The 15,667-nt window shown below is 34.1% G+C and overlaps 3 protein-coding genes across 4 annotated transcripts; all 3 read left to right on the forward strand.

Moving 5' to 3' along the window:
• Window positions 1-1,603: 1,603 nt before the first annotated feature.
• On the forward strand, window positions 1,604-3,413 carry LOC105130069 (uncharacterized). The gene is made up of 4 exons (XM_011032402.1): window positions 1,604-1,751; window positions 2,099-2,515; window positions 2,614-2,730; window positions 3,034-3,413. The coding sequence occupies exons 2-4, from the start codon at window positions 2,210-2,212 to the stop codon at window positions 3,076-3,078; spliced, it is 468 nt and encodes a 155-aa protein (XP_011030704.1). The 5' UTR covers window positions 1,604-1,751; window positions 2,099-2,209; the 3' UTR covers window positions 3,079-3,413.
• Window positions 3,414-3,569: 156 nt separating this feature from the next.
• LOC105130232 (vacuolar iron transporter homolog 5-like) lies at window positions 3,570-11,989 on the forward strand. The gene is made up of 2 exons (XM_011032638.1): window positions 3,570-4,260; window positions 11,543-11,989. Exons 1-2 carry the CDS (start codon window positions 4,066-4,068, stop codon window positions 11,987-11,989), a joined length of 642 nt encoding a protein of 213 aa, XP_011030940.1. The 5' UTR covers window positions 3,570-4,065.
• A 1,682-nt stretch (window positions 11,990-13,671) lies between these two features.
• LOC105130071 (uncharacterized) lies at window positions 13,672-15,059 on the forward strand. 2 transcript variants are annotated; one of them, XM_011032404.1, is made up of 4 exons: window positions 13,672-13,948; window positions 14,112-14,285; window positions 14,510-14,671; window positions 14,774-15,059. In XM_011032404.1, exons 1-4 carry the CDS (start codon window positions 13,928-13,930, stop codon window positions 14,885-14,887), a joined length of 471 nt encoding a protein of 156 aa, XP_011030706.1. In that variant the 5' UTR covers window positions 13,672-13,927; the 3' UTR covers window positions 14,888-15,059. The 2 variants fall into 2 exon arrangements, with proteins under 2 accessions (XP_011030706.1, XP_011030705.1); XM_011032403.1 differs by having other exon boundaries at window positions 13,674-14,002.
• The last annotated feature ends 608 nt before the right edge of the window (window positions 15,060-15,667 follow it).

Raw genomic sequence — 15,667 nt, forward strand, 5'->3', positions numbered from 1 at the left:
ACTTGCAAAAGATTTGATGAAACCAAACTTGTAATTAATCATTGACTACCTTACCTCCCAAGTTAATGATGTTTTAGAAGGCAACCAATCTCTCAACTATCATTGGATATCAAGGCATGGGAATGGGGAGGCCTCGCTACCATTAATGATCTCACCGACCACGTGCAAGTGTTCGCAAGAAACACAAGTGGACAATCAATCAAATGAAAATGAAATGCACAGTTTTATAAAAGTATTTCGAAAAAAAGTTATTTTTTTATTTTAAATTAATTTTTTTAAAATATTTTCAGATCATTTTGATAGTAAAAATATTTTTTAAAAAAATATATTATTCAAGAATAATTTTTTTTAAAATAAAAAAATATGTTTTTTATTATATTTTTAAATAAAAATATTTTAAAAAAACAACGTTTTACACGCAGGACATTCTCTATCGATTGGCAATTTCTTCTTGTCATTCCACAATTTTACACGCAGGATTGGCAATTTCTTCTTGTCATTCCACAAATTTGAAGATAAAAAGATAGTGTTGTATTTGCTTATAAAAGACGAGACAAAGCATCACTCCAACAAGCATGGTAGAAAATGACTTGCTAATTATCTTGAACGCTAGGATTTTTCAATGCTGACGCCTTTCTTTGACTTGATAGTCAACATTTTTTTCAATTTAGTTTTTCCTCTTTCCCAGTTTTATATAAATAATCTATACTTAATACTGATGTTGTTATGAAAAAAGATTTTTATTTTTATTTTTCTCATCCGAATCTAAGAATCTAAGATAATAATGGAGGTAAGAGTTTTGCTTTTGAGCCCATCAAAATAGCTATTAGTGCTAAAAAAATTTAGTTTATAATTATTTTTTAGAGAAATTTCCCTTGAAAATATTGTATATCCACTTTTATTTTAGAAGGAAAAAAAAAAGTATATATTAAAAAATTACTCAATTAGCCCACCTAAACATTATTGTGAACGTTTATTTTTGTTGTTGTATTTATTTTTAGTGGCCAGCTCACCACTAAAAATAAAAAAACAATACATGAATTCTTTATTTTTTATATTATTATGAGTATTTGGGTTAGTTTAGATATGTTTTAACTAATTTTATGAATTATAAAATTAATAATTATGTAAGTCTCTAATAATATTGAAGTTTGTGAAATTCAAACTAATAATTTTTAAAAAATAAATTTAGAATTTAGACAATTTAATTTTACTCTTAAAATTACTTTTTTTATTTGAAGTATTGTAATTCATAATAGATAAAAAAATATTTATGAAGGAGGTTTTTAAGGAAAATTATTTTTTTCTTAATTATTTTTATTTTTTTTTAAAAAAATAAAAGCAGAAATTTAAACACTTAAAGTTAAGGAAACTCTCACCGGATTGGCTCTCTCGTGATCACTCGTGTTTTCGGGTGATAGTGTGGGGTCTCCGGTATCAGGACCACCCTATTTGAAACTCCTTGCGGATACATCGTGGATGTATCGGTGTCGCCAAGAACGACGCCTGAAATTTCGGATTTCAGTTTGAATAATATGTTACAAAACTGAATATAAAAGCCCAGCCCATCAACGTGTCCAGGCTCAATAAACCTTCCTAAGAACCCAAGGAGGAAAAAAAAAAAAAAAGCTGAAGAAATGAAGAAACCATTTGAGTTGCGTGTGGCTAAGCTAAAAAGCACCGGCACCCCTGCTTGTCCTCTGCTTCACTTCACTCTCTTCAACCTTGTGTTCTAACTCATAACTCAACAGGTATTCCTTCTCTTTTTCTCAATCTATTTAGAGTTGTCTGCATCAGTTATCATCATCCTTAGCTGTATCTACTGTGGCTACTAATGAAGGAATGCTGAAATATTCTTGAAAATTGGCTTTAAAGCAGTTGACATGAATCAATTGCATGTCAAAGTTTAGCAGAGTTTCTGCTCTCTCTCTTTTTCATGGGACTTTCCTTTCGGTTCTTAACTTATCATTCATGAAGTGATGGTGCCAAGAAAGTGAAAGAACCAGGGTCTTTGGTACTGAAAACCAAGATTGTTCTAGTTGCATGCTGTAGTTAGCAACTTAGCATAAAGATTTTACAATGTTGTCCATACTTTTAGGTCTATATAGTGAAGAATTGAAAGAAGTGTGGGGAATTTGAAAGGGGGAAGAGAAGGAAACTGTGGCTTCTGCGACCTTGTTGTGCTGGTGCAGTTCAGACTTGATAAGGCATGCATGATTCATGTTCCTATTTTTTTGCAAGACAGGAGGTACTGAATTTGAATCAAACAATAGTGAGAAGCAGAGGGTGTTGTAATGATTATCAAAAGCAAAGGAAGTTTTTTGTGTGTGCCGCAACCGAAGGGTCTGCAAAGTCTAGTAAATCTGAAGAAACTATCCCCACTTGGGCTAAACCAGATTCTGATGAACCCCCACCATGGGCTAAGGGTGAAGGCAAAGAGAACTCATCAAAGCAGAACTTTGAAGTTCCCATTTTTGTTTATTTACTTGGCCCGGCAATTACTGCAATTGCTGCTGTGAGTTCTTGACTTCCTGTACTTTTTTTGTTTCTCCTCTATAGCTTTATATACTAATAAGGTAGATAGTTTTATTGATTAAAATCCAATGTGTCCAGATTGGTTCCATTTTTGAGCATGTGAATCAGAGGCCGGTTTTCGGGATTGTGAACTCAGACAGCATTCTGTACGCTCCATTGCTAGGATTCTTTGCATTTACGGGCATTCCTACTTCTGTAAGTGGTCATCTCTTTCTCAGTGTTAAGCTGAAATGCATGTCAATCAAGATTCAAAATGTGATCCTTCAAATTCTGTGGATCCTGACATGATGTGATGATAGCATCATTGTGGTAGTTTTTATATTGGCATAATCTTATAGCTATGGGCATGGATGAGAAGAAAATCTTGTGACTTGATTATCCATTTATTGGTAAACTTCGAAAGTTCATTTTGAAATTTATTATGAATTACTAATATCTCATGTGGGTGATGAAGTTGTCTAGTCCCATTGTTTAGCTTAACATGACCTTTGTCTACAGGCATTTTTGTGGTTCAAGTCTGTTCAAGCCTGTTCAAGCCGCTAACAAGGAAGCTGATGAGCAAGACAAGAGGGATGGCTATCTCTAAAGTCACACTTGCAGCAATGAGTTAAATATAGTGTTAATCTTCTATAAACACGAGTACCTCTTTCATTTTTCTTAACTCTTGGCCTTTCAATTCAATTTTGCTTCTATAAGATAAGTATCCTAATTTTACTTTGTGATACTCCATCTGTGAAATTTTTAGTTTATAGTTATGTACACACTTGTGAATATCCAAGCTAGCTGAGGTAACAAGTATACCATAGTCCTTGTACTCAAAACATTTTATGATTTTTGTTTGTCATAGAAATATCCTGACAGGATATACTGATGCATAAGTGGAAGGTTTGAGGTCATGACCTATCACACTACCTTCATTTATTGAATGATTGAATCTTCCAATAATTTTCCCTTCAAGTAATATCAGATGAAAGCTACCCTTGCAGATTATTTTGGACACTGTTGAATTGTCTGGAGCATGACAGAGATGTTTCATGTGTTGCTTCAACCATACACGGAAGGCTTTATATGATTTTTATGGTAAGCCAATTACCCTGACTGGTGCTTTTGAGCAACTCCTTGTGAAATGGCATCTGATGCTTGAACATGACATACATGCTTGGGATGGAGCTAAATTGCTGAGTATCAAGTCCTTAAATATGAAAGAGTTGCCTTGCAAGTTACCTTTCACATTGCTGAAAAGTGCTTAAATATAAAATGATGCCCTTCTGATCCAATGCATAAAAGGTGAAAATGTCATAGACTTCAACGTTTCTGTTGGCCCCATGAGCAATCTTTCACGGTACCACCTAAGTATTGTCTTGTCTTTTTATAAAGAAACCCAATTTTGCCGGAGCGAAATTCTCAGTTCCTTCACTTGCCTACCTGCATGTATTTATCTACTCCACGTGCCTGTTGTATGTCTCAACCTAGGTAGCTACACTCCTTCCAAACTTCCGTCCCTAAGCTAAAAGCCCTACTCTCTTCCACATGGCTTTACATCAAATATCAGGAACTTGTGCTGAACATACGATTTCAGTAGCTGATGAAGATGCTCGAAAAGTCCAGAGATTGCGACGAGCTCAATGGCTCCGAGCAGCTATTCTAGGAGCTAATGATAGTCTGCCTTCTACTACATCACTAATGCTTGGCGTAGGTGCAGCGAAGGAAGATGGACGGTCCATGGTTGGTGGTTATTGGGCTAGGTTTGATCCGTTCATGATGAATGAGTCTGATTTAATTTATTAGAGAAATTATTAAAAAAAATAACCATCTTTTCTAATCATATATAAAAAGATATAATCATATAGAATATAAGTTTTCATTATTGAAAGAACAAAATTCCCTCTTTCTCTTCTTCCATCTTGATTCTCTGCATTGACTTGATAAGATTTACAAATACGTTCATACTGTGGAATATTATTTTGGTTCTAGTAATTGAAGTGGCACTGAAGTACTTGATCCAAGAATAAGAAATCGAATTCTCACAAGTAAGTTTTCCTTTGCGTTCACATTTGTTACCAAAGCCATATTTATTAATATTGCTTTTATGCAGTATATTTATTATTATATGAACAATAGATGTAAATTTTGTGTTAAAAAAAATTACTTTCATTGAAAATTTTGAATTTACAAAATTTTATGAAGTAATTTAGTTATAAATTTATTTTTTCTATAATTAATTTTATTATCAATTCATGTGTGAATTGATGATGGAAATGGAAATGGAAATTAAAAATTATCATTTTCATTTTTTTTTAATTACTTGCAATTACAGTAATTAATTAACTGTTATTACAAAAAAACTCGAATGAACACATCTTTTGAAAGATGTGTGTGTATATTAAATATTAACTACCGTGTGGCAGTTAATATATATGCACACATCTTTGACACATCTTATCAAAGATATGTATCAAATTAGTATATATTAATAATTATTAATATATATTAATATTAAGAATAAAATTAAGACAATATTTTTTTTGTTAATATAAATTTTCAAATTATAGAGCAATTTATTTACTATTAAAATAAATTGTTTAATTTCCATATTGTTTTTAACATATATGATGATACATGCTTTAATTAAATATTAAGTATAATATTTATGTGCTTTTGGAATATTTTATTGTAGTGGATAGGCAACAACAAATTGATCATTTATTGGGTTATGCCTTTAATCCTGTTCACAACATTCGAGAGCACATTGATTACATGTATCATTGGATGATTAGACTGGCTATGAGTGGTGTTTATGAATTCTACATGGAACATCAAATGTTAATTGTTCTTAATTCTCTACTTGAGGAATGGATGTCGGTGCGACTATTGTTGAAATATAGACTGGAATCCTTAGATTTCAACAATTTCGCAGATGAAATGCTGCTTGAGAGGGAACGTCAATATGCCAAAAAGGGTATACGATGCACTGGAAGAAGCGCAAGTCGTTTGGATGCTACTGCTAAATTCATTCCATGATTTGAGCAGAATGAACTTGGAGGAGATGACTTTGATGAAGTAGATGACGTAATTAGATACCCTACTTATATGCCTAAAATATAAAATAATTCTAAAATTTATTATTCTTAATATTGTATTTTTTTTTAAAGATGATTGGTTGTTCAATAATGAACTGAATATTTATGTAATTTAAGTTTAATTACATTATATACATATATATGATAATATCTGCAACCTGATTAATGAGAGTTGTTAGTTGAAACTAATAACTATAATTTTACGCTCGTTTAAATTTCTAATAATAATTAGACCATACAAATAGAAATTGATTAAGTGTTTAACATTATTTTCATTTCTATTATATGTGTTAGATTATTATTTGTTTAATTTGGAATGAAGTGGCAAAATATGTCAATTAAATTGTACTAAATACTAATATTTGTAATTCTTGTCAATAAAGCTTAATATGGTTGTATCTAAGAGTATTATTGCTGATTTGAACCATGGAGACAAACTAAGTGAAAAGAATTACGATGTTTGGCATAGTAAAATTGAGTATCTCTTGGAAGAGCAAGAAATGTTGGAAACAATCACACAACCAATGGTTGAACCTGAGCAAGGAAACACTGCTCAACACAGGCTTGGTATGGAAGCATATCAAACCTATAAAAGCAAGGATCGTGTAGCTCGTATTTTGATGTTGAGCAGCATGAGAAATGATATAATGCTACGTTTTGAAAGGCATCGTTCAGCTTAATTTGTTTGCGACGCAGTAAAGATTCAGTATGGAGGAACCTCCACTACTAGACTTCGTCAGTTAACCCTCAAATTCGATGGTTATAAGAAGCGCCAAAATCAAATGATGAGGCAGCATCTTACAGTCATATCTAACATGATTAGTGAATTAAGGAGTGTTGGGCATGAGATGACTGATGAACAACAAGTCCAAGCAATTATCCGTTCTTTGCCAAGTAATTGGGAACACATGCGTGTTAACCTTACCCATAAAGACAACATCAAGACATTTAATGATATTGCTCGTCATATCGAGCTTGAAGAAGATCGACTTCACGTTGAAAAGCCTATAAATGAGGCTTTTATATCTGAGACAAAGATGTGTGGAACATATGGCTCTAAATATAAAAAGGGTAAGGCTAAAGGTCCCAAATATGACAAGAGAGGAATAGAAGCAAGTAGTAGTGGACATAAACGCAAGCATGGAAAACGCAGCGGTAAGAAAGACAAGAATATGAATTGTTTCAATTGTGGTAAACCTGGTCACTTTGCTCGTAATTGCACTGAGTCAAAGGTAATGTTTAACCACAATCATCCCTCTAACTTATACGTTAGTAGTTGTTTAATGCTTGCTGAATCTGTTCCCTTTTGGACCATAGACTCAGGAGTAACTGACCACATAGCAAGGGATCGAACAACTTTTGTGGAATTCCGTCGAATTCCAAAGGGTAGATACATATATACATGGATAATAATGCTTTCGCTGTTATGCTTGGGATCGATACCTGCAAATTGGATTTACGGGGTGGTCGCACACTTTATCTTCATGATGTGCTCTACGCTCTAGAAGTTCGACAAAATCTTGTATCTGTTCTTACTTTACTCCAATTGGGCTTTAAAATTGCGTTTGTTGGTTATTGTGTAACAATACATCTGGATAATATTTTTTATGGTTCTGGTTTTGCATTAAATGGTTTTATGGTGTTAGACACCGTTAATGTATCTATTAATTATGATGCTTCAATTTATGTTGTTCAAAATTATAGTACTATTAATGATAGTAATATCATAACTTGGCATGCTAGATTAGGACACATTGGGCAAGATCGATTGCATAGATTAGCAAGAGCTGGTCTTTTAGGATCACTTTCCAAAGAGGAATTGCCCGTTTGTGAGCATTGCCTTGCTGAAAAAGCAACTAGATTACCATTTGGCAAAGCTAAAAGAGCTAGTAGTCCATTACAGCTTATTCATTAAGACATTTATGGTCCAATGAATGTGAGAGCAAGACATGGAGGAAATTATTTCATCACATTTATAGATGATTTCACACAGTTTGGTCATGTTTATTTGATCTCACATAAGTCTGAAGCATTGGATTGCTTCATTCGATACACCGATTTGGATGAGAATAGACTAAGTGCCAAGATCAAAGCTTTAAGAACTGATCGAGGACATGAATATCTATCTAAACAATTTAAAAACTTTTGTGATGAAAAGGGTATAGCTAGACAACTAACTATTCCTTATACTCCACAACAAAATGGTGTAGCAGAAAGGAGGAATAGAACCCTATTTGACATGGTTAGGTCGATGATGGCGCAAACTAACTTATCAATTTTCTTTTGGGGAGATGCATTGTTAACTGCTGCTTACATACTTAATCGTGTGCCCTCTAAATCTGTCTCATCCATCCCATATGAACTATGGAATGATGTTAAACCTAATCTAGGTTATTTCCATCCATGAGGGTGTGCAGCTTATATTCACAATACTTCTCATAAATATGAGAAACTTGATCCTAGAGGGAAGAAGTGTATCTTTATATGATATTCTGAATATTCCAAAGGATTTGTATTTATTGGTGAAAAAGCTGATGGAAGAGTGATAGAGATTGAATCACGTGATGTTGTATTCTTAGAAAAGGTTTTTCCAAAAACAGGTGAGGTTGAAAAAGATTTTCAATTATATGAATTGGAAAATCTAGATTATGGCACAACAAGCCATTCAGTAGAAGACTTATATGAAACTTTTAATCCTCCTGAAAATAGTGGGAGTGATATTTTATCTATTCCTACTCTCATGGAGCAAGATCATGAGCAATCTCAACCTCGAAGAAGCATTCATAAACTAATTCCTCATCGTCGATTTGAGATTGAGGGGGAAGCGTTCATGATTGCTCCACAAGATGATGAAGAACCTAAAACATTCAGTCATGCTCTATCTGGTTCTAAAGCAAGTGAATGGATGAAAGCCATGGAAGAAGAAATGGAGTCAATGAAAATTAATCAAGTTTGGGACTTGGTTGATTTACCGTCAAGACGAAGATCCATTGGAAATAAATGGGTTCTTAAAATTAAACGTAAGGCAGACGGGTCAATAGATTGTTATAAAGCTCGACTGGTAGCGAAAGGCTACACACAAGAAAAGGGAATTGATTATGAAGATACATTCTTACCAGTTGTGAGGATTAATTTAGTTCGCCTCATTTTAGCTATAGTCGCACATATGGACCTAGAGTTATATCAAATGGACGTTAGAATTACGTTTCTCAATGGAGAACTAAATGAGGAGATCTATATGGATCAACCTTTAGGATTCGAGACTAAAGGTCAAGAGCGTAAAGTTTGCAAGCTTAAAAGATCCATATATGGTCTTAAACAAGCCTCTAGACAATGGAATATTAAGTTTCATCAAGTTATCCTTAAGGATGGTTTTACAATGATGAAAGAAAATCATTGTGTGTATTTAAAATGTTCTAACAATATTTTTATAATATTGTCCTTATATGTTGACGACATCTTAATAGCTGGAAATAACAAAGAGATGATTGATACTACTAAAAGTGGTTATCATCAAACTTTGAAATGAAAGACATGGGTGAGGCCAGCTATGTACTTGGTGTGAAAATTATAAGAGATCGCGTTAAAAGACTTTTGGGTTTAACTCAAGAGACTTGCATCAAAAAGATGTTAGAGCACTATCACATGCAAGATAGTAAACCAATGGGCACCCCTGTTGACAAAAGTTTGAGCTTAAGCTGTGATATGTGTCCCAAGACTCTAGAAGAAAAGGAGAAAATGTCCAGAGTACCTTATGCCAGTGCTGTCGGTAGTTTGATGTATGCAATGATGTGCACATGTCTCGATATATGTTATACCGTTGATTGGTCAACAGATATCAATCAAATCCTGGTCAGAAACACTGGATGACAGTCAAAAGAATTCTATGATATTTGAAAGGAACTTTAAATTACATGCTATGTTACAAAGGAAAGAAAGATTTGCGATTGATTGGTTTCTCTGATGCTGATTGGGGAGGAGATGTTGACCAATCCAAATCAACTTCAGGATGTGCTTTCTTGCTTAATGATAGTGCAATACTATGGAGGAGCAAGAAACAATCCTGCATAACCTTATCTACCATGGAGGCTGAGTATGTAGCTTGTTCCGCAGCAACACAAGATGCTGTTTTGTCAAAAAATTTCATGTATCATTTGAAAATTATCAAATCAGCATCAGACCCAGTGACAATTTACTGTGATAACACTACTGCAATAGTTGTAGCTAAATATCAAAAATACCATGGAAAGACCAAACACATCAAGATGAGATATCACTACCTTAGAAAAGCAATTATTGAACAAGATGTGATCCTAAAACACATTTCTACAAATTCTATAGTTGCAGATCCACTCACAAAACCAATAGTAAGGGATGCATTTGTTAGACATGTGAGATCCCTTGGCCTATGTAGAATGTAATTAGTTTTAAGGATCATATAAAAGCTTACAGTGATTGAGTAATGAATAAATACCTTTAGAATATCATTTTATTTATTATTTGTTTCATGAATATATTATGAGTATCGTATAATATAATTTGTTATAGTATGTCGATAGACTTAGATTGGCTCACTCATATGAGCAATCACCTCTAGCACTTGTAATGTGAGTAGAGATGAGACTATTTGAGTTTTAATGGTTAAGAAGCGACTTGGGCACAGTGGGAGCAATTTTAACTCAAAATGATTATTAAGAAGTCACATTGGCTGGGACCAAGATGAGGTTCTTAAATAAAAGAATCGGCATGAATGAATTCCCGTCATTCATGTGTCTATTATTATTGAAGCCGAGTATGAAATTATTCATTTGCCACTAATAAAAAATGAGCAAATAAGAATTTCTGATTTGAATATGTTTTTAGCAACAAGACTAAGACTCGTATAATGTATTTTCTCTAACAAGAAGAGCAATGACATACACTCTTTGTCTTAAGAAAAAAAAAGAGTAAGCTCCACTATAGCATGTATTTCATACTACATGTGCTCGCGACCATTACAGGAATAAAAGAATGGATCCCTGATTCTTTATTATGTGAGTCCTGAAGATCATATCTAAGATCTAAAAAAAAATAAAAAATCTTACCTTTTGTGACTTTTGACTATATCATGAGGTGATGTATTAATGATCGCTACTTTAGAAGTATATCCTATAGTCATGGAATGATTCAACTTAAAGGAATACTCTTAGGAAAGCGAGTTAATTCAGATTTGATTGATATGAGAGCGAAAAAAAAAGTAATTTTAGTTTTACACCTGTTACTTGTATTCACCGGCCGGAATCATATCAATTGAATAGATTTAATATGATTTAGAATACTTGTAATTGTAAGGATGGATTGAGTATGAAAATTCTTGAGGGATTGAATTATATTCAGTCATGTGTAACTAAAAATGCTTGGGGTATATTAGTACACTTCAAGGAATAATTAATTATGAGGTTGATGTCTCCTATATGAAATGTATTAGGTTTATATATTAGAGCTCCTTTCACTGTGTACTTCAGGTCGCACGGTCCGTTCGTCAAGTATAAAATTCTTGTGCAAGTTTGAAGTATAATGTATTAGAGAGATTCAGTCCTTCATGGGCGAGTGAGAGATGCTGGTTATTGGGCTAGGCCTGGTCCGCCCATGATGGATGAACCTGATCTAATTTGTTAGAGAAGTTACTAAGGAAAGTAACCACATTCTGTAATCATATATAAAGGCACATAACCATATGGAATATAAGTTTTCATTATTGAAAGAACAAAGTTCTCTCTTTCTCTTCTTCCATTTTGATTCTCTGCATTGACTTGACAAGATTTACAAATATGTTTATTCCGTGAAATATCATTTTGGTTCTAGTAATTAAAGTGGCACTAAAGTAATTGATCTAAGAATAAAAATAAAAATTCTCACAAGTAAGTTTTCCTTTCTGATTTTCAATGGTATTATCTGGACTGGCTGGAGCTGTTGCAGGTGCATGTAGCATGGCTGGTGGGGAGTTTGTTTCTGTCTCAACCCAAAAAGATATCGAAAAGGAAACTGTTAGCCATTTCAGTTCGAAAAATTACGGGAAAGATGCTCCTGGAATCGGACTCGATGGCACCGCAACTACAGCAAGCATGAAAGGAGAAGCAAAGCTGGATGACTTCAAGGTCATCTCTGAGCCAACACAGAGAACGTCACGAAGTATGATCCTCGAGCCAAAGTTGCCCCCAGGTATGTCTCCCGGAAAGTCTCCTGTGATGAAGGTAATCCAAGAAGATGGAAAGAGAAATCCTGAAATATTGCGGGAGGATGACGGAGATGAGGTGCTAACAAACCTATACAACGCTGCCGTTGCATCGGGTGCCTTAGCTGCCTGCCGTGCTTGTGGCCCAAAATGTTGTTAGGAATGTGGTGATTGATGTGGTTGCATCAATAGCTCTGGCTTTGTTTGGAGGCTTCGGAGCTTATCTTGGTGGTTCACCAATTAGGATATCGGCGGTAAGAATCCTACTTGGAGGTTGGATTGCCATGGCAATTACTTTTGGGTTGCTCAAGCCTTTCGATAAGGATCATAGTTGATGACTTTAGATTATTTCCATCATTACTGAAAGAGAAGCTGCAAAAGGCGGGGGGTTAGGTTTTTCATATAAAGCCAAAGCTGTTGTTTCTTGCTGAATCTTGTTTGCTTAATACTAGATGCTAATATTGTTTGAAGATACTGGTATACTAATGCATAAATGTCAGAAGATGAATATTTAACTCAATACGGAAAATTAACAATAAAAGAAATACAAAAAGTACAAGCAATACATAATTTTATTGAATAGATTGTCACATAAAAATTCGAACTTGAAATTTTATTATTGAGTATTCTCTTTAAATAGTCCATTTTTCTAAAAAGTTTTAAAACTCCTTAAATAAATAAACAAGAAAATTAAACAAAAATTTTGGGAAATAAATAAGGTAGGAAATTAAATAAATTAAAAGGCAATCAAAATATTAAACAAACAAGAAAATTCAAAAAAAAAAACGAAAAACAACAAAACTTGTCTGAATAACATTTTTTGGAGCTAATTTGAAGGACTTTCAAGTTTAGACTAACTATAATGAGATAACCCTTCTATAAAGTTAGATATTTAGAATCTCTAGATTAAATTTGAACATAATCCAATAATTGAGTTGAAAATTATAATTTTTTTTAGATTTTTTTATTTTATTTTCATTGGTCTATAATAACCAAGCTACAAAGTTTAATCATTGCAATTTAAAATTGGCAAATTTTAAATCACCGCCTGCGTCAATATCCCTTGATGGCACCTCCCTCCAGAATCTCCTATGCCACACTTCCTCTCCATTTTAAAAAAAACGCATTTCCCAAACTGGGCTCTGATTGTAGCAATGAGTTGCATACTGCAAGCAAGGGAACTACATCAACCCATCAAAATATGTCAAATTTGTTCTAACCAATGTTTAGGCGTCATCCAATATGTAAATGATAGTAGTTAACTAGAATGTGACATGAGCATGCGAAATGTGCAAAAGCAGTCAACTTGTTTGACATTTTACATTTCAGACAGCTTTTTTATGCTCGAATTGCTTGTCTTTCTCGTTGATGATTCCAAAAAAGCATTCCTAGTTGGGCTCCACTGTACAAAAAAAGGGACAGAGTTTGACAGTTGTTCTGTCATCGACACTTATAGCTAAATGGACCGTCCGATTGATTTGCAGAGCTTAATGAAGTAGATTAAGTCACTCGTACGTGGAGCAATCGATGTCTTGATAAAGCGCAAGATGGCCTAGAAGTACCAATATACTTGTGCTATGAGTGTGGAGCATGATCAATCTAATCAGTTCATAGATTGAGACTTGCACGACTTGGATGATTGCAAATTTGCAGAAGTACATTACTTTTATCAGGAGTGGTTGAGGCAAATCAATACACTTAATGGCACCGTTCTTGATTGGGACTTCTGGGCCTCATCTCAAGTCAATGAGCCATACCTTTGACAAGTTTGTTAACAGACGCCTCCATATCCAAGATGATAAAGATTTTGGGAAATAAAAGAAGTGAAGATAAACTAGACAAGGCATGCATGATGGGATAAAAATAAAATATCTGGTGTAGATGATTACCTGAATAAGGACAATAGGGTATGACAAGGTGGTCATCATTTAAAGCCCCTCCAAAAAAACAAACTACTTGTATAAATGCTATAGTCTGAAAGGTAGCATTTCTTTCCAGCCACCATAGATGCAGCATATCTATATGATAGTTTGAAAGGTTGCAAAAGGAGCATTCTGAACTGCAAACTTGAGAAGGATCTGATCATTGTTTGACAATCATGGGGCAGGAAGAAAAGCAGGAATTCTCTCCTCCTTTGCCTGTTCTACCAAGATTGGATCGCCTTGATCGTTTGGTAATGCATTTCAATTGTACTAATATATGCTTAGGACCTCTAATTCATTGCTTCATTTTGATTCATGTTTGGATTTGGACGTTTTACTTCTCTTGGTGAATATATGCAGCTGCAGTTTCTGGAAGAGAAGCATTCCTTGTCAGGAAGGCATATAGCCAAGTCTGTAGTCAGGACAGTGGAAGCAGAAGATCAGTGCAAGAATTTATCATCTGCACTTGAGGAAGTTCAACACAAAGGCACCCTGATGGATAGACTAGAAATGCTCGAAAACCGAGTATTACAGGTTTCTAAACATCATTTTATATATCTTTGAATTATTTTTTTTTCAGATATCTGTATTGATCTGCAATGCTGATAGTTGGATTTTACGTGGGAATTTCCAAGAGCCCTTTCTTTGAAGATTCGCTAACCCTTCAAATCTCACGTCCCCAAAATGTCGCTGTAAAGACTTTGTGGTGATTGAACTCTTATTACCTGCTTAATCTTCTCTTATCTTCAATTCATCAGTTAAGCCTAGAGGTGGATGTAGAAAACACATTGAGGTCAAGCTCTTCCACCTTTCAAGGATCTGAAAAAAGGGGCCGTGATGAGGTTTCAACCATGATCACTAAGGAGGATGAGCAAATGATCATCACCCACCAAGAGAAGCAAGATTCTCTTACAGATCAAGTATGTCTTAAGAGTTCCTTTCTTGGAATAGTATGCTAGATGGCCTATCTAATATTCTTGACGTATTTCTAGTAGCATGAACATATTTTGGAAATTCTGCAGGATATCACTTGCACTGCAGAAGCATGTGTAAGAATTTCAAAAACTTCCCAAAAAGACAGAAGGCACAAAAAGAAACGCAGGGCATGGCTTGGATGGCTTGCAATGGGATGCTAATGTTCGCTATCCCCAACAACTAGGGCAAACTAGTTCACTTGCACGTTCCACATCCTGCAGCCTTCACGAAGCTCTTGCTCTTCTTGTCTAATTTTCCACAACCTTTCTATGTCTAATCATTGATCCTGTTAGTCTCAAAATGTTAATAAATTTCCCAATTTACTAAGCATAAGATTGTGTGCTTCTGAGCAAACCAATCCTGTCTTTATGTGGCTAAGAAGAAAGCGCAAATCAATTCTAAGTAACCAATCCTACAATAGCTTTGTCTTATCTGTACCAAAATTATTATGCAGGAAGAAAAGAATTAATACAGAAAGAATTTCTGTATGACAGAAGCTCTTGAAAATGACCCAGGCATGATTGAAGTGAATGGTGTTCTTGTTATATTGATATTCAACCAGTACAGCTATGGAGATAAGAAGAAATTGATTAAAATTGCAAGGCAATTGTTTAATCTCATTGGGGTCATTCTACACCATCTTTCACGTTTCAATATCCAGTTCAAACCTTTTGTTCCACCAAAATCCGGTCAGACTCATTACTTGATCAAATTTCTTAAATATTAAATCACATTCTAGATTGGTTGATCATATATTATAATAATAATAAAAAAAATCTTATCAAATTATGTATGCATGTATGTTAATATTCTATCCACATTAACATATCTCTTGTAATATTACACACAAAAGATTTTGAGCAAGGGACATGATGATAGACCTAACATGGTTAATATTGTGTTTGAAAATGTATATTAATATATATATATATATATACATA

Source organism: Populus euphratica, unplaced genomic scaffold (genome assembly GCF_000495115.2).
Source record: "Populus euphratica unplaced genomic scaffold, PopEup_1.0 scaffold95.1, whole genome shotgun sequence".
NCBI classification, from domain to species: Eukaryota; Viridiplantae; Streptophyta; class Magnoliopsida; order Malpighiales; family Salicaceae; genus Populus; species Populus euphratica.

What these genes read in the sequence shown, in the direction of transcription:
- LOC105130071 (XM_011032403.1), top strand. Translation starts at nt 13,928, where the DNA reads ATGGGGCAGGAAGAAAAGCAGGAATTCTCTCCTCCTTTGCCTGTTCTA. An exon ending in TCGAAAACCGAGTATTACAG is followed by an intron (nt 14,286 to 14,509) that starts GTTTCTAAACAT and finishes TCAATTCATCAG; the next exon opens with TTAAGCCTAGAGGTGGATGT. An exon ending in AAGATTCTCTTACAGATCAA is followed by an intron (nt 14,672 to 14,773) that starts GTATGTCTTAAG and finishes GAAATTCTGCAG; the next exon opens with GATATCACTTGCACTGCAGA.
- LOC105130232 (XM_011032638.1), top strand. Translation starts at nt 4,066, where the DNA reads ATGGCTTTACATCAAATATCAGGAACTTGTGCTGAACATACGATTTCA. An exon ending in AGGAAGATGGACGGTCCATG is followed by an intron (nt 4,261 to 11,542) that starts GTTGGTGGTTAT and finishes TGATTTTCAATG; the next exon opens with GTATTATCTGGACTGGCTGG.
- LOC105130069 (XM_011032402.1), top strand. Translation starts at nt 2,210, where the DNA reads ATGCATGATTCATGTTCCTATTTTTTTGCAAGACAGGAGGTACTGAAT. An exon ending in CAATTACTGCAATTGCTGCT is followed by an intron (nt 2,516 to 2,613) that starts GTGAGTTCTTGA and finishes CAATGTGTCCAG; the next exon opens with ATTGGTTCCATTTTTGAGCA. An exon ending in TTACGGGCATTCCTACTTCT is followed by an intron (nt 2,731 to 3,033) that starts GTAAGTGGTCAT and finishes CTTTGTCTACAG; the next exon opens with GCATTTTTGTGGTTCAAGTC.